General features: G+C 34.3%; 2 protein-coding genes across 7 annotated transcripts; both read right to left on the reverse strand.

The window, feature by feature from the left end:
• Positions 1–1,636: 1,636 nt before the first annotated feature.
• Positions 1,637–13,496, reverse strand: LOC132299499 (glutathione S-transferase zeta class-like). 3 transcript variants are annotated; one of them, XM_059796171.1, is made up of 11 exons: positions 13,186–13,496; positions 10,856–10,949; positions 10,639–10,695; positions 9,851–9,936; positions 9,663–9,734; positions 6,966–7,019; positions 6,760–6,841; positions 4,376–4,437; positions 2,972–3,031; positions 2,221–2,332; positions 1,637–1,996 (listed from the first exon to the last, which is right to left on the reverse strand). In XM_059796171.1, exons 2-10 carry the CDS (start codon positions 10,926–10,928, stop codon positions 2,222–2,224), a joined length of 657 nt encoding a protein of 218 aa, XP_059652154.1. In that variant the 5' UTR covers positions 10,929–10,949; positions 13,186–13,496; the 3' UTR covers positions 1,637–1,996; position 2,221. The 3 variants fall into 3 exon arrangements, with proteins under 3 accessions (XP_059652154.1, XP_059652153.1, XP_059652155.1); XM_059796170.1 differs by lacking the exon at positions 13,186–13,496 and adding an exon at positions 11,965–12,134; XM_059796172.1 differs by lacking the exons at positions 2,972–3,031; positions 13,186–13,496 and adding an exon at positions 11,965–12,135.
• A 1,488-nt stretch (positions 13,497–14,984) lies between these two features.
• On the reverse strand, positions 14,985–21,877 carry LOC132299500 (glutathione S-transferase zeta class-like). 4 transcript variants are annotated; one of them, XM_059796173.1, is made up of 12 exons: positions 21,714–21,877; positions 21,450–21,543; positions 21,262–21,318; positions 20,517–20,602; positions 20,344–20,415; positions 18,437–18,490; positions 18,237–18,312; positions 18,035–18,096; positions 16,191–16,250; positions 16,001–16,094; positions 15,659–15,770; positions 14,985–15,315 (listed from the first exon to the last, which is right to left on the reverse strand). In XM_059796173.1, the coding sequence occupies exons 1-11, from the start codon at positions 21,714–21,716 to the stop codon at positions 15,748–15,750; spliced, it is 681 nt and encodes a 226-aa protein (XP_059652156.1). In that variant the 5' UTR covers positions 21,717–21,877; the 3' UTR covers positions 14,985–15,315; positions 15,659–15,747. The 4 variants fall into 4 exon arrangements, with proteins under 4 accessions (XP_059652156.1, XP_059652157.1, XP_059652159.1 ...); XM_059796174.1 differs by having other exon boundaries at positions 15,629–15,770; XM_059796176.1 differs by lacking the exon at positions 16,001–16,094 and having other exon boundaries at positions 15,629–15,770; positions 21,714–21,876.
• Positions 21,878–24,369: the final 2,492 nt, after the last annotated feature.

Raw genomic sequence — 24,369 nt, forward strand, 5'->3', positions numbered from 1 at the left:
CTTTTTAAATAAATAAAAAAATAAAGAGGATTATTCATGTGCCCTCGTTTTGTATTATAAAGTATATAAACTTTATATCATATAATTGTATATCTTACTCCCTTTATTCATATTAGTAACTATCACATGATTTCAACCGGCTAACAGTAGGCCACTTTATTATTTTCTTTTTGAAACAAAATAAAAGATATGTTTTTATAATTACTTTTTAATTTTTTAAAAATAAAATTGCTAATTTAATACTACTATTTACTGATAATGGCCTACCGATTTTACTTTTCAAAAGGAAAGTTAAGGATATATATATATATGTGTGTAAGGATCAATTAAAAATAAATAAATAAATATATTTAAACTTAGAAAGATAGTTTAATGATTTAAAAAGAAAAAAAATACTATAATTGTATGTTTCCAGACAAATAATATGGGACTGAGGGACTAAATAACCGCCCGGTGGTAACTCCCATGGAAAAAAATATATATATACATTATTTAAATTAAATCAATATATTTTTTTTTAAAAAAAAGATATTGTTAATATTTTTACAGACCAAATTAGCCACGGCATTGATTGTGAGCCACCCCTTACACATTGTATCTTTTGCCCTTCTATCTAAATCAGATTCTCTCTTTTTTATGTTCCCAACTCGAGAAATTTACCTTTTCAATACGTGAAATGCACCCAGTCCATCTCAAAACCCTAGGATTCCAACACCCAATACTCACCACTCTCTCTCTCTCTCGATTAAGGAAAGGACCAGTTTGTTTTTAATTTTTTTTTTTTTTTTAAATGGTTTTTAAGAACTCTGCAATAAAAATGAAAGTTTAACCAGCAAAAACAGTTCTCTAGAAATAATTATTCACCTCTTTTTCAATTAACTTTTCTAATTATAGAAGATTATTCCTTAACCAAAAAGGGAAAGGATGAAAAAAAATTAATAATAAGAAATCGAAAACAAAGTATGCTCTGGCCCAATGTGTGCCATAAGATCTTAAACCTTAAATTATTGGAACGTTAATGTATACTTCCCTTTGTAAATTCAAAACTTTTATCATCTGGATTCGATGTGGAATTAAGACCCTCTAACAAGAATATCTTCTTGTGACAAAAATTTAGTGCTTTCTTGAATTCTTCTACAACATCAGTTTTTACCCGATTAGCCCTATTTGATAACTTAATTCAGCACGCTTATTCAATTAACTACGTTTGATTGCACAATTCCAGTGATACACATAAAATGGGATAAAATTTTTAGTGACAGAAACATCCTTAAATGCTAAATGCTGAAAATTCAAAAAGATATTAAAAAATATTTTTTAATCACCACTTAAAAACATCAATTTTCAGTTTTATCAAGCAAAACCTAAGTTGCCCCTGTTAGAAAATGAACTCAAACGAATTACTCACATAATAATAGCAGACTCTTGATGGTAGTTCCAGTTGTTTGAGAATCAAAGATGTCACTGAAACACATGTTTGGGAAAGCTAATGACCATGCAGAATGTAGATGGTTCATGCCAGTGTGTCTTTATCATATACAAAGAATCATGATGTGAAGACTTGCTACTTTTTTTGTCCTCATAAACTTACTGGAGAAAACATCTAATGCATCAAAGACAAATAAGGGGAAAGGGATGGCCAAGATTTAGATCATTTGTATAAATGTATGCAACTTTAGCTCCATAAGGATTTTACAAGAGAGACAGTTTCTTCATCAGCAATCCTGATGGTGGTACAAGACGGAAAAAGAAATACCGACGATATATCAGTTTACAGAAAATGATCAAGTTTACCATATGGAAAACTTGGACAGATTTTCCAACATTTATAATCACTACTTCATCTTTAGTTAATCATTTATTCTTATTTGACGACAAAGTTTGATGATGTATCATAACCCTCGCCGTAGTGTCTTTGCACAAGATCTACCTTGCAGGCTTTACCTCGAAGGTAAATCAAACAGGATCCCATGCAGCAATTTTGAGATAGGGAAATCTACACAGGAACAGAAGTAGAATATCAGTAGAATACATGTGTGTGTGTATATTATCATCCATCACAATCATTAGACTTGACTGGAAAGTGGTTCTAAACATGAGATGAATGATTCTGCATTATCAGAGACATATATATAGGCAAGTAGTAAATCTGATATTTGAGGATCTTCAAACCGAAAAAATATATTTATGCCAGACAATCAGGAAGTACGACTCAGATACCTCAACCCAATGCCTGAACTGGTGTATCAGGCTGCTTTTCGGGCATTGCATCTTGGAAGGCAGGAAGCTCATTGTATGCCTCATTCAACCTAGATAGAAGAGGGAACTGAGTCTGCACAAACCATCAAGGAATAAAAGGTTTAAAGCTGCAAATTTATAAAAATAGCAGCAAAAGCAAGTAGAGAAATGCAAGGGAAGTATAATGCTCATTGCATGCTTTCTATATTGTACTTAAAAGTGATAAGATAATCGTTGCTAGTGCTAGCTGGTATATGAAGAAACTGGAGCATCCCAAAAAATAAAAGATTTTGCATGAAAGTAACAAGATACACAAGGCCAAAAAGACGGTTCCCACCATGGTTATTATGGGCAAGGTCTTGAAGCCATAGGTTCTCCAGAATGGCAAAATTTCTATGACTCTAACCTTTTCATAATCAAACAAATAATATATATAATACATTCTTGCAGTCGGGTGTATTTTTACCGTCTTATAACCCTATAACATAACATAATTATCAGAAAATAACCAAAAAGAACTAATACAGGACCACTTTCAATCAAAGGGGGAAAAAAATTCTTAATCTGTAAGACTATAATTGCTAAACAGTGTAACCAGCTTTCATTTGGTAAAACCGTGTCTTAAGTAGATGGAAATGCTGAAGTTCAGACATGCAACTTATATGCAATCACTTGAAACAGAGATATAAATTGCACAAATGGAGCTGATTGTAAATTATTGAGCGATCACTACCATATTGATGTTGAACCTTTTGGTTGCTGCGTGAATCTGAGGTGCTAGATATAAATCTGCCTGAAAGATTAGCCAATAATATATTTTAGGAAATAATATATGCATAGCAAAAGTAATTTACAAACACGTGTACTGCATTATTAGGGTCCAGGGTGCCATGCCACATGTAACTCTGATTAAGGCTGTACAGCTGAGATAACTGTAATTATTAATGCAAACAGTTCTGAAGCCTTGCCTTGCATGCTTTCTGAGAGGACCATCTCAGCAATATAAAGATATTTGAAAGCAATGCTTCACATTGTGGTTGAATTTTCAGAGATTCACATCTTTTGCTTATAATTTTAAAATTTTGGGTACAGTTTTTCCCTTTAAAAGAAGGGCCAACCCAGTATTCATTATGTGTCTAATACAAACTCAACAATCCAATGACGCAGCTCCATACTTCTACCAACTTTCATCAACTTCACCCCAAAAGAAATGCGTCACTAACAATTTCTTTTAATTCTAATGAACTGGTACACTACCTTTTAACTTTAATCACCTTTTTCCTCAATGGAAAACTCTCACATTCTTCATCAACATAAGATCAAATTACACCTTAGATTTATTAAGAACCTTGCATTCCAGTTCTTCTAGCTTTTCCTATAAAATGTCCAGGCTTTTTAATCAAAACATCACCTGGAAAACTTCCAATCTAATTCACCATTCTCTCATCTTCAAAATAAAGCTTTTGTTGCCTTTCTCCCTGTTCAGAACATCACAATTAAACATAACATGGATATGAACAAAAACTACCTTTGCAAAGCCACTTGTCATACATCTAAAATCCCAAAACAGATGGACAGTTTTGAAGACGTGTATATACATACAAGAGGGCAAAAGGCTACTACTACCCGAATGTCGCTCACATTAGAACTGACAAAGAAGAGGTGGACGTCTAATTTCAATTTTTTAAGAAAAGGTACTATTTTGCAGTCACCAAAAATAAAAAACTGAATTCCTCGCATCAGTTCGGTCTCTTTTGGTTCTCTATTGGACCGTATACCCCCAATAGACCCCACTTAAAAGTTGAAGTTATTCTACATTCCAGAAACAAGCAGGAGCAAAGAAAACAGCCGTCGTGTCACATATCCTCTTTTGCCCCCACACGCTTAGGACGCCTTCCATAACAGCTCTGAAAGCAAATTTAACCACCGAATGTAAACCCTACAAATACCCAACACTATTCTGTCAACACGGCCTGTTCCGGATTTTAAAATGTTGCCAATACCATTCTGTCACATGCTTTGGCACAACTATACTAGGGAATGGACCCCAAAAGTGTATACAGCCAGCAAATATAACTATGTAGGCTTTAGGTCATTAATCTGTGTAGTTGACAAAATTTCCAGAGAAGAAACAAACCAGGTTAACTTCATCTCCAGTTGCATATTTTCCAGTATAGTCTTTTAAAAGCTTCTCAAGAGCTGCAACACATGCACATTGGAAAGTACAAGAGTTAGTACTGGTTAAGATTTCCCTCACAGGATTACAAATGTTCCTTGAATGACAAAAGAAATTTTAATTGAAAAAAAAAAAACTAAACTTTAAAACTAGTGCAATCATCACCTAACTTAAAAAGTTATAAATATCTCAAGTAATTAACGGCAAGTTTGACACTAATTTTAAGTAATAAGTGCCATAGGTAACCCAAGTGGGATAGCTGTGGTGATATCAATAAACCGATGCATGAGCTCCCATGTCCCACCGACCCTCCAAAAAAGTCAGGTCATAAAAGGGCTCATAGGGAGTCAGAAGCAAGCAGAGTCAAAGGTGGGTCAAAGTCACATAAGCAGAGGGGGAGACACATTCATGAAAAGCGAAAAATACACATTCAGCCATCCATCCATGCAAGAAGATTCTTATTGAACATAGAAATCCTGACTGTCCAGGTATACAGTTGATAATATCCTTAACAAGCCTATGCCACACAAAACCTTGATCACTCAAAATGTCCTCCACTTGCTCCTAAGGTCAGTTTTGAAGGGTGTCAAATAGAACTTAGGTTTGGAACTTTGTTCAGATTTATTTGGGAAAAGGGAATATTTCATTATAAATGTAAACAAATTTGGTTTTGCTGATGGGTGGTTTAACACAGGTCAAATTTAGACTAGTTCAATATTTTTTCACTTTAGGGCACTATTACGATGGATATGCTAAATAATATGAAAAGGCCAACTATTTTACGGCAAGCAGTAAGAGAGGAGGTGAAGAGGGAAGGCTGAGTAGATAACAGAATTGTGTTGTCTCTGCAAAATAATGAAATAGTGCCCAAAAAAAAAATATTCACAAGACGACCAATTTCCTTGAGGGAAACAAACCTTTGAATGAAAGTGAATAATCTAATACTGTAACCTTGAATGATCATGTAGTTGATAAGAGGATTACTTGTACTGTCATGAGGATTATCTTAACAAATATTCTATACAGATTTCTTTTAGAGCCCAGAAATATTCTCTACAGATTACATGCATACCATATAACAAGGATTTGAACCCAGTAAAGTTCTTTTTGGAGGACGAATGACACCTCCCTTTTCATATTGTTAGAAGATTTAGCCTATTTGGTTTATAACATAGCTTCTTTACCTGACTACAAACAGGCCATGCTATAGTTAGGAAGTTATGAACCTAACCCAACTTTTATCAAGATCAATTTATTATAGTGTTTTCAGTACTATGAAATAGCAATTACCATCCAAAGAAAAGAATAAGACTTTGACCAACTGGTAGATACCAACAAAAAATAAAAACAAAAAGGTGAAGCTTGGATAGATTAAAAGACATAAAAATATAACAACACAAGACCAACCATAACCAACGGCACTAGGTGAGACGCTTACCCTCTAACCCAAAAGCTTAAGCTATTGGGTAGTGCTGCACACCCACCTATTTATACCCATTTCACTTCCCATCTGGATCTGATGTGGGACACCTCTAACAACCTGGAGTGCACAGGAAGGATCCTAATACATTACGACATGGTAAAGTGCTACATTTTAAAGATCAAAAAGAAAAAACCAGTTGACATCTGAATTTTTTTCAGTAATTTCATGATGTTTTTGTAGCAATGCCATGTGTAATTATTGGACTGCTATGTAGACAACTGTGAAATTCCATACCTTAAAAGGATATCATCATTGACAAATTTGGATAAAACTATAACATCCTTGCATCTCCTATATGCTTGACTTTGCTAGGAACTTCTTTCATGGGCCAGAACTGGTAAGTTCAAACCTGTATGTTAGAATTTTTAAATAATGAAAATTTTAACCTGTAGTTCATTAGGGAGCCGTTCCCATTATTTTTTTTCCGTCTTTTCTTCTTTCTTTCTTTTTTTCTTTTTTCGGTGTGGGGGTTAAAAGAAGTGCCGGAGGATTTCTGCTAATGATGCAGACAGCTTGTATACACATATAGACATGAGTAAATATACATACACACATACGCACACACACACACACAAACACATACATATATATATATATATAGAGAGAGAGAGAGAGAGAGAGTCAGGGGCCTTCTTTCTTTCTTTCCCTTTATCTTTTTCCGGGAGGTGGTGTGGGGGGAGGAGGATGGAATAGAAGGTTTCTGTTGATGATGCTGGAAGGTTATATACAATACATAAATGTGTGTGTGTGTGTGTGTGTGTGTATAGACAGAAAGAAAGAGGAATAATCAAGGGGCTTCTGTGTTTCTGTAACTGCACGCGGACCAGACACAACTTAATGATAGAAAGCAGTGAAAGATTACCTGCAAAACCTCTTTCAATATGATTTATAGCCCAAGCACGTCTCTCATCAACATTAAGTATTTCCGCTATATAATTCTGCCTCTGTAGATGGAAAAGCATGAAAAATGTATAGAAACAGTAATCTCAGACTATGTCATGATAACATGATCTGAATTTCAGCAATGAAAAGGTAACCCAAAAGGAGGAACTCCCACTGTTTACTCACCTGTCCGACTAGATTCTGAAAAGGCTGTATGCTTGAGGAAACAATATTAGCAGCCTACATATCAAATTATACACAAATTGAAGGATATACCCAAGGAATCAAAATAAAAAGATTAACAAGATAGAGAAAATGATTTGAACCAAATCAATGCTAGAAATTTAAGATTCATCATTTCTTTATCCAACATGTCATACCACGCAAGAGCACAATCCTGATAACATTTTCATCATGTTACACACACTGAGGCGTGTTTTTAGTGGCATCATTGTGACACCCTTTACAGAATTCCATTTTCTTCCCCTTCATTCAATAATTTGCTATTGTAACACTAAACTACCACCTACTATTCATATTTCTAACCCTAAAAGATTTTCAATATTATAATTGTTATTACACTTGGTAGGAAACTATAGTAGTATGAAACTCCGACTTTAAACCACATATGTTCAAATGAATACTCGAGTTTGGATCAATTTTTGTATAATCCTTGACTTTGTTCTATTCAGCAAACCTTGTTTAGCAGGGTACTTGGGTTAGCAGGGTTAGGATTAATTAGGTGGCTGCTTTGTAGATCTTGTTTTAGCACAACTTGCTTCTCCTAGATATAAAAAAGGGAGAATTTATCTCAGGCGGTACATTAGTAATTACATAGTTTACTTGGTTGAAAAAGACAATCAAAATTTCTAGGATGGCTTTAGACAGATACTGATGGAATGGGAGAGAAGATAATAACATGCATGCCTTAGACTTCAACTAAGGAGGAGTTCAATGTATTCCTGAATTTCTTATAATAGCATTTGAAAGGCCATTTGATCTCATGTAATTTCTTCCTTTTGAGTGAGGTAAAAGTTGACGTTGGCAGACTGGTTTATTAGTAATCTGAGTGTAAAGATGCAAGGCATCTTCTTGCGAGGAATGTCCTTGTGGAAAGTGATCATCATGGTGATTCACTGGGCCACCAGGAAGCATGGACACGCTTAAAAGGACAAATAATCTGTGTCGGACACCGACAAGCCGCTGACACGTCCCAACACGTGTCGAACACACCAAAAATGTCTGAATTTCTTTATTTTTTTTAATATTCCGACACGGAGCAGACATGGCACGGACACGCCATGGATACGTGTCCGATAGGTGTGTCCCATTCTTGGGAATTTTTAAGAAAGTTTTAGGAAGAAAGTGTAAATATGAGGAGTTATTTAATAACTTTCAGTAATATGACGGGTCATTACATAATTACTAAAAAGTTGTTTTATAAAGTAATTTTATATTAAAACGATCAGATTATTTATGCTTATATTCTAGCTCAAAGGTTCAAACTCTTGCACGGTCATCTTTGACTCTCTCGTTCTCCCACTAATGAAAAAGTACTATGTCATTTTTTCCTGAATAAAAAATAGGTACTGCACATGTGGAGGACTCAGCAAAGATTAATTGTCAAATTTATTGTAGCATATGAATTTTAAGCAACAATCAATCATCTATTGACAATATATGAATCATATAGATTATTCCATTGGAAAACTGCTCTTTTACGAATTTGAATTTTTATTACTATTAGTGATCTGGGTAATGAGAGTTAGTCGAACTACAATTGACTATATGGAGTGTAAATTTAATAAAGTCTCAGACATTAATAATGTAACGAGAACACTTCAAAACCAAAAAAATTACTCAAAACAACCACTTTTGGTATATAGGATCGATATCACAAGATGATGGACAGATAGATAGGGATATAACTAGTAGGATTGGAGCCGGTTGGGCAAAATGGAGACAAGCTAGTGGAGATAAAAGAATAACATGTAGGCTAAAGGGAAAATTCTATAGGACCATTATTAGACCATAAAAAATATAAAAAATAAAAAAATAAAATAAAATAAAAAAGAAAAAGAAAAAAAAGAACAACGCCTTCATGTAGCGAAAATAATAATGTTAAGATGGATGAGTGGTGTAATTAGAAGAGATATGGTTACTAATGAAAGTGTGAGGAAAATTAGGGGTAGCACTCAATAGTGAAAAAATTAGAGAGAGTAGACTTAGATGGTTTGGACACATACATTAGAGATCTAGAGATGCGCCGGTCAAACGAGGAAGACTAGTTGTAATAAAAGGTAAGAGACGGAGAGGGCAACCAAAAATGACATGGGAAGAGGTTATTAAAAATGACTTTAAAAATTAAATATAGTCGGTAAAATGGCATGTAATAGAAAATATTGGAGAGAGATAATTCATGTGGCCAACCCCATTCATATGGGATTAAGGCAAGGATGATGATGATGATTAGTGAAATGGGTAGCAGACTAATTGCATGACAAAGTGCAAACTCCAGCCATCCTATGGCTTCTGATAGATTCCATGTTTAAGCATACATCAAATCAACACTGGCATACAAGTGAGTTTGCAGATAACATTCAAAGATATTGCTGGTAGACATCATCATAAAAAATATACACCAAAAGCTAAATCAAAATTAAGGAATCCTTAAGGAACCTTCAATGTACAAAAGGCGCAAATATGCACCTCAGACTGGACAGCTGACATCATAATAGCAATTTCAAAGTAAAAAACACACAAATTCTTGCCTCTTTGAGAAGCCCAATAATCAACACTTTAATGGTGGTACAAAATTGCTGATACAAGTTCACTAAAACAGAACCGAAATTTTGAAAGTGTAAGGAATCACATGCAGTTTACCTGGTAATTGATTGCTCTTTTCTGAATGTCATGAGGCAACAATGGATGTTGTGGATACTTCTCTTCCAGATACTGTACATCACAAAGCACATACAATAATCCTTTTGGTGAAGTTCAAAAGATTATTAAAATCAACTTTAAATCATATGAAACAAGGGATAAAGAGGATAAAAGTCCAAAAGACTCACCAATATTATTGCAAGAGAGTCAGCAACTATAATGTCTTCATCTACCAGCACCGGTACAAAACTAATAGGATTGAGCTTTAAATATTCTATACTCAAAAAACAGAGAACACATTAACAAGTTATATAAAGACTACCAAAAAAAATATGGAGCTAGAGTCCCAAAAACTTTTTGGCCAATGATTAAATTGCGACGATCGTTCAAGACTCTGTTTTATAAAGCCAAACTGAACATATAAAACATTACAAGCAATAGATAATAATCAAGTTTCTATTTTGTTTTCACTTATTAGATGCATGAAATGGATCAAAAAGTTAAGACAAGCACTAACTTATGCAATTAGTGTTACATTTCTGCATTTCCAAATAAACCTTTTATAGTAAAGCTATCCAAAGATCTCCCTGTTGACAAGAGCCATATTCTCTTTATGGATAGGACTGGTAAAAGATTCTCAGACCCTGTTTTTACATTCACAAATTACTATATTTTTCTCAATCCAATGGCCAATGAAGAGAGCTTACGACTCTTTTCAAGAGAGAGTGACTTCTCCCTTGAATTGATGCCTATTTCCAGCTCAAAGTAACTTTCTTTGATAAATTATCCGCCACCAAAGAAAGTTACTGATCATAATGTGTGAACAAAAAATGAATTCTGAAGTTTGAATGTCCATAGTGTAATATTAATGCCAGACACCCAATATGTTAATTATTATAACTATCATACTTTATCATCATATAAATAAGCCTAAATACTACAAAAAAATTTCATGAGACACCATGTATGTTCTCACCAGGACTTAAATGTTCTCCTTTCATGAAATCAACTGCTTTGTACTCATATTTGAGATCTGTGTTGAAAGAGGCGATAGCTAATGATCAATAATTAACAAAAAATAAAAATAAAAATAACTAAAATCAAATAAAAAATCAGGGTTTTAGAAAGTGAAACTGGCAGAAGAAATTGACTGATCAAAATTTAGACAGGGAAAGTAGTAGAGTGAGACAGACCTTTGAAGTTGAGAGCGATACGAACACGGCAAGAGCAAGAGCTCCCCCAGGAAGAATATAGCTTCAGCTTCATTGGCTCCTCACCATTACTCGCCTATTCACAAACAAGCAATAGCTCGTTAGACAGTTAAATCAATCAGTTGGGTTTGTAGTGATTGATGTGATGGTGCTCTGTGCAATTGATTGACAATGAATTTGATGATGAAGTAAGAAAATTTTAGTGAGAATTTTTTTTTTTTTTTTTTGAGTAATGCTATTGCGAGCGCGCAAATTCCATCTCTCCGAACCCAAATTCATCACCTCAACCTTCGCCGGAAAATTAAACCTTCATGAACAAACAGCACTGTTTTTTTTTTGCCCCCTTTTTCTCCTCTGTTTCCTCTCTGTCTCTCTCCCAAATTAGCCCTTTGTTTTATTTTTTTATTTTTTCAGTTTTGGCCTTTCTCTGGCCTTTATATATGAACAGCCACCGCCGGCAACCATCCTTTCTTCTTCTTCTTTTTCCCCTCCCTTTTCTCCTCTGTTTCCTCTCAGTCTCTCCCCCAAATCAATTTTTTTTTTTTTTTCTTTCTTCATTTTTGGCCTTTCTCTCTCCTCCGTATGCACAACCTCCACCGTCCTCTCCAAACACGGCCACAATCTCCACCTCTGCTTCCCAGTTCTCATCTCTCCCCTATATTGTAAAATAGCCCATCAAAGTTGTTCTTCACGGTGGCCGACTTGCTGCCATATCCGTCCTCTGTCATCGCCGATCTGTTTTGCTGGTGAAAGGATTATCGGCGGGTCGCTGGAAGCTTTCTTACTCTACTCTCTCTTCTTCGCCGGAAGTGATGAAGATGAAAAAAAAAAAAAAAAAATGGCTAGAGAGAGAAAACAGATAGAGTCTGAAAGTTTTGAAGAGAGAGAAAGTAGAAGCTTGAGGAGAGAGGAGAGAGGAGAGAGAAGGAAAAAAAAAAATCTGATCCCAAAACCGATCAATCCAACGGCTCAACAGCGAGAGCTCGTTTGTGCTATTGCGAGCGCGCGCTCGCAATAGCATTACTCTTCTGTTTTTTTTATGAGAAATGGAAACAGAGCAATTGATGACGACGAATTTGAGATACACCCACCATAGTACACTGAGACCTGATCAGAACTGCAGATTGAACTATTCTTTGAGCACCTATTTGTATCTCTATACTATATATGGAGACACACACACACAGAGACGGAGAGTCTACCAAGGCGGCTCTCCAATCCAAGAGCAAGGAAACCAATAGTTTATTTTTGGGTTAATTACACTTCTGGATCTCCTTTATCTATGTACATTTATTAGTTCATTACAGGGACAAAATAGTTTTTTCATAAATATATAAGGGTTAATTACAACATTCCTTAAGGTTTGATGTATTAACATTCATATATAATTTATTTTTTTTTTTAGACGATGACATTCCTTAGATTTGATAAAATTAATAAAGACTCTGAGGTTCAAACATTCCCTTAGAATATGTAAAAAGACGAGAGTACCCTCAATATTTAATTCATTTTAACCATAAAATATTAAACATTTTAAAAAGACTAAAACACCCACAGCTTCATCCACCTCCTTCCCACCTAAAAACACCATCATACATTTACTATGCCCTCTCAAAATCCACCCAAATCTGAATGTACTATGCAAAATTACCACCTCCTACCAACCAGATTTGGTGCTAAGAAACAATGATTCCATTATCTTCAACCAAACCACGATGGGTTTCAGCGTCATCCGTTCTTGATCTTCTTCGTCCAAACCCAAATACACCAATCTGTAATAAAGAACTTCATGTTGACAAATTTTCAACTAATTAACCTGCACATTTCCAGCTCAAGAATGAAGACCCCAAAAAAAACACCCTCACACAAACCCTTATTGCTTGCTTCAACTCTAGAAACCTCCCGATTCTCATATACCCGAAGGTCATGAGCTTCTAATTCCTAAAAAACTTGACGAACTCTTCAGGTTTCAGCTTCACTAATCACTCACAGACAATCGAAGCAATAACCACTGAAATACCCTAATTTTGGACTTCAAAGGCACAAAAAACTAAATTCAGCAGAAAAACCTTTGAGTAAACCAGATCTCCACACAAATTTGACAGATTCAAGTCAGCAATCGAGCATATTCATAGCTCATTCAAGCTACACATTACACAATAATAATAATATTGTTCTCTTCAAAGAAGACTTCCACAGTTCCACATACATACATATATATATGTGTGTGTGAAGGGAGTGAGAATGGAAAAAGACTTGGGCTTCTGCAATAGGTTTGGAGTGATTGAAATGGAAGGTACTGAGAATACTACCGAATGGGTCTGTTTGTGCCTCTGCTTTTACTTTCTCTCTCATCAATTTATTGGACGGTGGAACTTGGGGTTTTTGCGGTGGCGACCCACCCCTCTTCTTCTTCTTCTTCAACGACCGCGAAGACCCACAGCTCTTCTTGTTCAACGACGGCAACAAGCCCGAAGACCCACCACCGGTAATCAACTACAAATGAAGAAGACCACTTCCATGATCGGGGTGCTAATCGTCGATTCGTTGCGGACATCGGCTGATGGTGGTGATGGTGGGTGGTAGTGGTGGGGATGGCTGGCGATGGTGCCGCTCCTCTTTTCCTCTCTGCTATTCTATATATATATATATATATATATATGGGCAATAGTGTATATAGTGTATATATATAAGGGCAAATTTGACTTTTTATGAAATCTGAAATTTTACTATACAAATGAATTAATATTGGAGGGCAATATCGTCTTTTCAAATGTTTTAAGGGCTTGTTTGGATTACAATTATTAAAGGGGGTGTTTTTGTTCAAAAAATAATTAAGTTATATATGACTGTCAATACATCAAATCTTAAGGAGTGTTGTCCTAATTAACCTTAAATATAATTACTATCTCATTATATATAAATAGAGAGAGACACGCACACTCTTGTGTGAGTGATTTCTTTTGATGCACAGAACTAAAGAAGTTGAATGTCACAAGAATGGGCAGCATTTGGCTGAAGAATGGGCGTCAGCATTTGGCTGGTTGGATCGCCTTTAGCTCATTTTCATACCTTGATCACTGTAAAACAATTAGACGGATGATATACGCAGATACAACATACAATGTATAAAATTAATATATTGTTTCCACGAATAAATTAATCGTTTATATATATATATATAGTGTTACTAACATTTCTTTGTAACAAACTCTCAGCCATTGTCGTATATTTAATATTCTTGTTGAATCAATGAGCTGATTTCTTCGTCCCTATTGTCTTCAATCTTATCTTGGTTCCTGTTTAGTAGAGCTCCCATCTCCGCCCAGAATCATTGACTAAACAAAATAGGACAGGAGCGGGATGGGTTTAGTCGTTGTGTTCCACGAACATGCTGATTCATGTACACCACACGGTATTATATATTGGTGTTTTGTCAAACATTTCAACTAATTTAATGCAATGCTCATCATGTTCAATTTTCAAGACTTTGAAGATCCCTCTTGTGATTACCAAACAGACCCATTTGATTCGGTTATTTCCAATTGGTTCAAGAATCTATACATATAAAGAAGTTCTGTTAGAACTAGCAATAACAGTTCGCTAGATTTACTTCTATGTTATTGGCACTCGGTGGGAGGCTTGTACGACGAGTTATTAGCTCAATGGTAAAATGCATCCCTGATAATTGTGTCGTGCTTGGACTGTGAGGGCTCTCAGTTACGAGACCGCCTCGTAAGAAAAAAACATAGAGCAGGTTTGGCTGGCGCCCATGGTTTGTCAATGACTCGATGCCCAATTGTTTAATTTTGTGACAATCTAACGCTTTCTTCTATTCTTATACAACATTTCTCACGCCTTGTTAGCAGGAATAAACTAGTCTTTCTAGTAAAGACCCACACGTGAACAAATTATTGGCATAATAACTGCAGATTTTTGAGTTCCAGTGGTTTGAGAATCAAAGATGTAGCTAAGCCACACCTGGACTGCAGACATGTCTCGCGTCAGTGTTTCTATGCCAAATGCAAAGAATGGATGATGCAAGGACTTAAAAACTCTTGTTCATTTGTCATCGTAAACTTACCGGAGAAAATATGCAATGCATCAGAGGAAAGGCGGGAAAAGGAATAGCATTTCCATAACGATTTTACTAGAGAGGGATTTTCTTCGCGACCAATCCTGATAGTGGTACAACTGAGGAATACTGATGGTATAGCACTTTACAAAGATGAGCAAGCTTTACTATGGAAATTTTGGAAAGATGTCCGGAGACATATCATCGCACCAGTTCCATCTTTATTTGATCATTTATTCTAATTTAAACATGAAGTTCGATGACATACTATCCATCCTCATTGTCTTTGCACAAGATCTACTATTGCAGGCTTTTACCCCCATGATCAATCAAACAAGATTCCATGATGCAATTTTGAAACGGATATCTACACAGGAACAGAAGAAAGATTAGAATAACTAAAATACACAAGTAAATAAATATATACATACACAATATCCATCATACTCCGTAATTATTACACAGTCTAGAAAGTTCACATATAAAAGAGATGAATGGTTGTGTGTGGATAACGACATAACTAGACAAGTAGTGCATCTGCTATTCAGGTATCCTCAAACCCAAAGAAAATATATGCAAGACAGTCATGCACCAGGCGACTAAGTTAAATGGTGGTAGATCCTGTGAAGTTTTAATATTAGAGAGAGTATTATTCTCTCTAATATAAAAAAAGAGGACACCTGTAAGTGCGAAAAGTATTACTCAGATACCTCAACCCAATGCCTCAACCGCTGCATCTGGCTGCTTTTCTGGCATAGCGTCTTGGAAGGCAGGAAGCTCATTGTACGCCTCAAAAACCCTAGATAGAATAGGGAACTGAGTCTGCAAGAACCATCAAGGAAGAAAAGATTGTAAGTTGCAGATGTATAAATATAGTAGCAGATGCAAATATAGAAAGGCGAGAAGTAAAATGAGCCAATTCTAGGGCACAACAAGGAAGAAAACAGATAGTAATTTATGTGTCTGAGAACAGAAAAGAGCTTTGTACATTGTACTTAAAATCACTTTAAAAAGTAAACACAAGTGACAGGATAATTATTCCTAGTGCTAACCGATAGATGAAGAAACTGGATCCCAAATGCTAAAAGTTAAGACATGGATCTTTTTCCCATTTTTCCCTTTCCTCATTTCTTCAGGACGCAAATCCTAAAAGTTAAGACATGCAACTTATATGCATCACTTGAAACATATATATAAAATGCATCGATGCAGCTGATTATGAACCTATAGAATAGACATTACCATGTCAATGTTGAAACTGTTGATTGCTCGATGAATCTGAGGCACTAGAAACAAATCTGCCTGAAAATTATAGTCAATAAAATATGTTAGGAAATGATGTAAGCATCAGAAAATAATCTACAAGCACTCGTTTGCATTTAATTACGGTTGAAATTCCAGTGTGTTATGCCATTGTTATCAAGGTTGTATAGCTGAGACAACCACAAGTACTAATGCATACATAATCTGACAACTAGCTTTACATGTTTTCTAAGAGGTTCATCCCCATCTCCTCTCAAAATTTTTATAAGTAATAGACTTTGCACCATAAAAGTACTTGAGACTTTCTCCAAAAATAATAACATCATAAAATGTCAAAGCGGTATGTCGTGTATGTTGTCCTTTTCTAATTTTATATCTTCTTTTTGTTGAGCTCATTTTGCTGTAGGAAGTTCTTCTACACACAGAAAATCACTTATCTGTTTAAGCTACACTATACACTTGTACAAGCAAACAAAGTGGATCCAGAAAGTGGATTAACCATGGTGATTCTTATGGAAGTTTTTTCAGACAATTAAAGCTATTACCAGTTGAAATATGTCGTAGTACCCTGAGAGATATCAGGAAGCACATTTTTTTTCTTTTCCTAAAACCATTTTCTATCAAGTTGAAGTTCTGAACTCGAAAGTGTGAAGGCAATGCTTCACATTTCACTATGTTTTTGAAACTTCATCGAGATTTTAAACTCTCTACTTTTATCACCCTTCATCAAGTTTCACCCCCTGAGAATTGTGTCACTAATAAATTTTTTAATTCTACTGAACTGGTAAACTGCCTTCTAATTTTAATTTTCTTTTTCCCCAGTGGACAAACCCTTACATTCTTCTCAAATAAGATCTTCTCCCTCCACAAATCAAATGTTAGATTGGAGAACCTTGCATTCCAATTCTTTTATTTCTCCTATTAGAAAATCGGCTTTTTAATCAAAACACCACCTTGAAGGTTTTCAACCTAATTCACCATTCTCTGGTCTTCAAAATAAGGCCAGGGTAGCAAAATATTTCAAATTGAAATAATTTTTTTTTCATTGTTCAAAACACCACCACTTAACATAAATAAAAAATGTCATTACCCAGTTCAAGTCCTGCCATGTCAAGTCCTGTGAAGGGAGGACTTGATACCTAATCTTTGGTTTTTTTCAAAGAAGCTACTCTGAGGCTAAAACTCGAGCCAGTGGTACAGATGCCCAAGCATTTACCCGCTGAACCAGTCACTGACCCTCAATTAACACAAATATGGACCAAAATTTACATCTACAGAGCCACTTCTCATACGTTTGCAATATCAAAAGAGATGGACAGTTTTGAAATTATATGTTTCTATACAAGAGGCTCCTCGTACAGGAATGTCACTAACACATTAGAACTAACAAAGAAGAGGAGGACCTCTGATTCCAATTCCTTAAGAAAAAGAAGAAAAGACACTACTTTGCAGTCACAATCCTCCCTCCAAAAAGCACAAAAATGACCCATGGGACTTCTTTTAGAGTGAAAACTCTCAATCCATCGCATTTGCCTATCTTTTGTTTAATTAATTGAATCTCTATAATTATGCAAGCTGAGGTCCTTAATCTGTACAGCTTACACAGCCAGCTCAGCATCAAATTTCAACACTTGATTGAGGGATTAAATATTCATGCCACAACCCACCTCGTTCCTTCCACCAACCCGTGGAAGATCCAACAAATTCCACCTCCAGTTGAAGCCTTAAAGAAGGATACATACATGCACCTTGAAGTGTTTATGCAGCATAAGTATATACATATATATATAGGCTTCAGTAAACATGCCAGGGAAGAAACAAACCAAGAAAACTTCATCGCCAGTGGCATATTTCCCAGCATAGTCTTTTAACAGTTTCTCAAGAGCTGCAATACAACAGCATAGGAAAGTACAAAGTTAGTACCAGCCAAGATTTGCCTCACAGGATCATAATTGTTCTTTGAATGATAAAAGAATTGTAATCAGAACAAAATAACTTAATGATGGAAGTGCAGTGAAAAATTACCTGCAAACCCTTTCTCAATATGATACTTAGCCCAAGCAACACTCGCATCAGCATTAACGTGTTCCTCTATATACTTCTGTAAATGGCAAAGCATGAAAAATATTCAGAAACAACATGCTCGGACTATCTCATGATATCGTTATCTGAATTCCAGCAAAGAAAAGGTAATCCTAAAGCAGCAACTTCCATTGTTTACTCACCAGTACAACTAGATTCTGAAGAGGCTGTATGCTTGAGGAAACAATATTAGCAGCCTACAAATCAACATTGATGGATATATTCAAGGAATCAGCACAAAACAAAATTTAAAGTTCAACAGGATAAAGAAAATGAACGCACACAATTCTAAAGATTTAAAATCATCACTTGTTTATGCAACATATTATATCCTTAAATTAGGATGACAGAACTTCAACTAGAGCAGCGGTGTAGGACATGTTGTCCACTATGTAAAAGGTCAATCCACAAAACATTTTTCAACATGTTAGACTCACTAAGGCACTTTTTTTTAGTGGCATCATTGCAATATCCTTTCAAGAAGTCCATGTTCTTCACCTTCATTCAATAACTCATTATCTGTATACTAAACTCCCATCTAAGGTTCATATTTCTAACCCTAAAAGATTTTCAATATTACAATTTTAATCACAAGTATCATGGAACTATAGTAATATAAAGCTCTGACATGAGATGGAAACACCTCAAACCACATATATTGATTTAATACCTAAGTTAGGATTAACTTTGTTTAGTCCTTCTACCTTGTTCACTTTAGCAGATCTTGTTTAGCAGGACACTTGGATTAGGGATAATTAGGTGGCTGCCTAGATCTTTAAGTACATCTTGCTTCTCCTAGATATTAAAAGACAGAAGAACTATTTAAGGTGGTACATTAGTAATCACCTAGCTTGTTTGGATGAAAGAGACAAGTTAGCCTTCCAGGAAGGCTTTAGACAGATACTGATGGTTTGGTAGCGAGGAAAATAAAATGCATCCCTTAGACTTCTCCTTAGATGGAGTTAAAAATAACTCCTGAATTTTACATAATAGAATTTGAAACTCATTGTTCTCCTTGCGTGAGTAATTTATTCCTTGAGTGAGATAAAATTTGACCTTGGTAAGGTAATTTATTGCTAATCTTGCATCTTCTTGTGAGGATATCCTTGTGGAAAGTTACCACGGACCACCATGATGATTCATTGGGCAAATTCTATCTCCTGGCAGGAGGTACCCGCATCTTTGCATCAGGTGCTAGATTGTAGAGGTGGTCTGCCTCAATGTGATGTTAGATTGAGGGGCTGTTGGAACTTAAGTCTTGAAGCAGCCAAAAAGCATTCATGCTAGTCCATCCAATGGAACACAGGTTGTGAAAATAGTAGCAACCTTGTGCAAGAGAAAATTTCAGCTTATGATTTGAATACAACTCTTTATTCATTTCCAGAGTAGACACCACCACATTCAAATAATCAAGAAGATCCTAACAAAAGATAAGAGTAACCAAACATAATTGTCGATATATTTATTTAAAAATTATAGGTCTGAAACAAGTTTCACCAATAAGAAAGTACTAAATGTCAGATGTAGGACTCATAACCATGTATTGTCAATCAATAACTTTTAAGCAATGATTACTCTTTTCTTCACAAAATATGAGACAATAGATTATTCCATTTTATGTTTGATTCTCACCGTATATGAATATTTGTTACTATTCGCAAAATTGGTAGCAATCTAATTGCAAGATGACCTAAAAAACGTACAAAGGCTGTGAAAATTGCAAACTCCCGCCATCCTAGGGCCTGTGACAGCTTATAAGCCCAATACGTCTTTTAATGATTAAGACTCAAATATACTGCTGTAAATTGCCTATAGGCATCATCATAAAAATCATACCAATAATTAAATAAGAAGTGATAAGTGAAAATATACACCTATGGCCGACCATCCAACATCAAATAGCAATTTTGAAGGCAGAAGCACACAAATTCTTGCTTTATTTGTACACCCAGTTGTCAACACTATCAAGCTGGTGCCAAATTGCTGATACATATAGTCCACTAAAAAAGAAACCAAATTTTGGAAGAGTAACAAGCCAATTGCAATTTACCTGGTAATTAATTGCTCTTTTCTGAAGATCACGAGGCAACAGTGGATGTTGAGGATACTTTTCTTCTAGATACTGTACAACACAATGCACATACAATAATCCTTTTGGTGAAGTTCAAAACATTTTAGCGTCAAATTCACATCAAAGGACAACGAGAATAAAAGTCTTTTCACCATTAAGATCGCAAAAGAGTCAGCAACTACAAAGTCTTCATCTACCAGCACCGGTACATAACCAATAGGATTGAGCTTTGTAAATTCTGTACTCAAAAAAAATTGAGAACATGTTAAAAAGCCATATGAAGACTAAAAAATAAGTGTATGTCTGGTCCCCCAAAAAAAACATCGAGCTAGCATCCAAAAACTTTTGGGCCAACTTTTAAAAAATTGTGACAATGATTCAAGACTCAATTTTTTAAAGCCAAACTGAACATATAAAAGATTACAAGCAATAGATCAGAATGAAGTTATACATATTTTCTCTTATAATGGTGGGAGCCTCGTGCACTTGGCTGCCCCCATCCCCCCTACATCCTTTTTCATAAAATTTCTCTTGTAGAGGTGTATGAAATAGACCAAAATCAAAAAATGTATTTTATGAAGACAATCACATATCCAATTAGTGTTGCATTTCCAGATTCACCTTTTAAAATTCATGTCTATTTCCAGCTCAAAGTAACTTTCTTTGATAATTATACATCATGAAAAGAAAGTTATTAATCGTAATTTGTGAACAAGGAAAAAAAAAAATTGAAGTTAGAATGTCTATTGTATAACATTAAAGCCGGACACCCAATATGTTTATTATTATTAATGTCATATTTCATCATCATAGTATCATATAATTAAGCCGAAATACTATAATAAATCTCATAAGCCACTATATGCATATACATACATATATACACATTATTCTCACCAGGACTAAAGTGCTCTCCTTTCAACAAATTAATTGGTTTGTACTCATATTTGAGACCTGGTTTGAAAGGGGAAAAACCCAATGGTCAATACTTAACGAAATAAAAAATAAGGGTTTTACAAAGTGAAACCAACAGAAGAAAATGATTGATCAAATTTAGAGAGAGAGAGAGTAGTAGAGTGAAAGACCTTTCAAGTTGAGAGCGATACGAACACGCCAAGAGCAAGAGCTCTGCCAATAAGAATAGAGTTTCAGCTTCGTTGGCTCTTCACCACCACTCGCCTATTCACAAACAAACACCAGCTCCTTAGACAGTAAATTCAATTAATTGCGTTTGTAGCGATTGATGGGAAAGAAAATCAGAACAAAAGGCTAGAAAATTTTACTGGGGAAAACAAATTGAGAAATGGAAACAGAGCAATTGATTGGCGATGAATTTGAGAGACACCTACCATAGTGCACTCAGACCTGATCAGAACTACAGATTGAACAATTCTGTTGGCACCGATTTGTATGTTTATATTATATTGACATAGATATAGAGAGCTACGAGGCCAGTAGTGTCATACCTCTCTCTCTCTCTATATATATCGTAACCGATCATTGACTTTTATGAAGTTACAGAGATCAAGATAACTCTTCTCGACAAATATTGCTTTTACGCATATTCTTAATCAAATTTTTAACTCACTTCTTTTTCACGTGACTTTGCACTAGGTGGACAAATTACTACATGACACGACAAATTACTACATGACACGACAATATGATACGACATGATGTAAATGAGTTTGAGTTTAGCATAATCAGGTTTAGGTTATGAAAGATTTGACACGATTAACTCGTTTATTTAATCGTGTCGAGTTAAAATTGAGAAATTTAACCCGTATAACTCGTTTGTGATTCATTTGACATATTATAATTATGATTATGACCTATATAATATGTTACGTGTTTAAATCTAATTAGTACGAATAAGTAAGTCATTTTAATATAAATCTTATTTATTTTTCTTTTTATTTTGAATATTTGAATTAATTATGAAAATATTTTTTTATTATTTAATATTTGATTAAATATTACATGTCTCGTTTTGATAAACCGATCATTAAAAGGGTTAACACGTTTACTTGTTTAATAAACGGGTTGAGTTAGTTTTGAGATTTTTGACACAATTATTAAATAGGTTGGGTTTGGGTTTACCTATTTAGCATAATACCCTTGCATCGATACAATACAAACACGACCCACGAACACGATTTGCTACCCTTAGTAACATGACACATGATTATTTTAAATTATTAAAATTTTAAAACATTTTTTTATTCTCCTCAAAACTCTTCTTATGCCATTTTATATATAAACCACATTTCTCTCCTTCTCTAGCCTTTTTCTTTCACACACTGCTCCTAAATTCTCTCTTTCTCCACGATTTTTCTCCCCTCAATGGTAAGTTTCTCCCCCTCACTCTACATATACAACACATTTCAAAGAAGAAAAAAAAAAACTCTTAATATTTTCATTTTCGTCAAATAACAGTTATATCCTTTATATGTAGGGTTAGGCAATTTATATTTATTTAGTTTTTTAATATAAAAAACTCAGTACACTTTAGTTTTTTAATCTCTTCACTAACAACCGGCTCTTGTTCATTCCAAAAGTAATAGTTAGATATTTTTAAGAACAAATATATCCTTTATACCAAAAGTAATAGTTAGGAAATTTATTTTTTGTCATGATCTTTTGGGATATGATTGGATGGGATTTACACTTACATATAACTTTTGATAATGTATTAATCTTTTGGGTTATATTTAGATTTAAGTATGGGTGTAGATAAATTTACTTGTTTTGTAACCGAAAGGACTCATGGAACTAATATTATTAAATATTTTTCTTGATTTATTGGATTTTAAAAAATGAGATTACTCAAATTCTTAGTATTTATTGGTTACTGTTCTTTGTCACACAACTGTTTTGGTGTAAAAATGAAAAAGTGTCAACATTCAGACCCTATGGATTTTGTTTAACAACAAAATGTGAATCTGGTGGATCAATAATATGGGTAGTTTTGAGGCCTCTCCAAAAATAGTCTAAAAGATAATGTAAGGTAATGAGAGAAAGATAGTAGAAAAACAGCGATTAATGAAGAGTCAGTAAAAAGGTGAAAAATCAACATGTTGGCAGTAAACACGTGACTTGAAACAACTGTAAAAGAAGAGAAATACAAATCCATTTAAAACTATCCAATAGGATCTGCGACTGCGGATCCATAGTCGCAAGTGTTGATTGTGTTTAGCAGTCCCCCCCCCCCTCCCCTCTCTATATATATATATATAGACAAAAGTGTTATTTAGACAATTTATAAAAAAAATAAATATAGGGGTAAAGTGCAAAAAAAAACCCCTTGAACTATGTTTGAATGTGCAAATAGCCCATTGAATTATATTTTGTGCATAAAACCTCATAAACTATCTCTTTTTGTTGCAACATACCCCATGGACTGTACTATATTTCATTAAATGACCATAATGCCCCTTCTTATTAAATTACATTTAATATATTTTTCTTATCTAATAAATTATGAAAAAATTCATACTAATTTAATGAGATATTTTCCATTAAATTTGCATAAATTTACCTTTAATTTTTTAATTATTTATTTAAATAAAAAATTTTAGTATTAACTTTTTAAAAAAATTAATTAATTTTTAATTTTTAATGAATATATTACATGAAAAGAATATATTTTTTTCAAAAGTATTTTATTAATTTTTCATCAATATATTGTCTGATTTTTTACAATAAAAATATTTAAATTGGTTATAATACGTTTTATAAATAATAAGTTAATCAATTTACAAAATAGTAGTTACAAATCTATTTATCTTTCTTTTTCATTTTTATGATAAATTGATACTAAAAATAAAATAAAAGTAAATGGTATAATTAATATTAGAAAAGATAATAAAAATAATTTAATAAGAAATGAAAATTTTAATGAGAAAGAGTAAAATAGTTTTTTTGTGATGAATTTGTCCTTAATAACAACAAATCAATAGTTCAGGAGACGGTTTTTAGTTCAAGGGAGATAAAGGAGATGCCACA

This window comes from Cornus florida, unplaced genomic scaffold, assembly GCF_030987335.1.
Source record: "Cornus florida cultivar Cherokee Brave unplaced genomic scaffold, ASM3098733v1 CherokeeBrave_3.0.0_Hap2_Chr03, whole genome shotgun sequence".
Lineage (NCBI taxonomy): Eukaryota > Viridiplantae > Streptophyta > Magnoliopsida > Cornales > Cornaceae > Cornus > Cornus florida.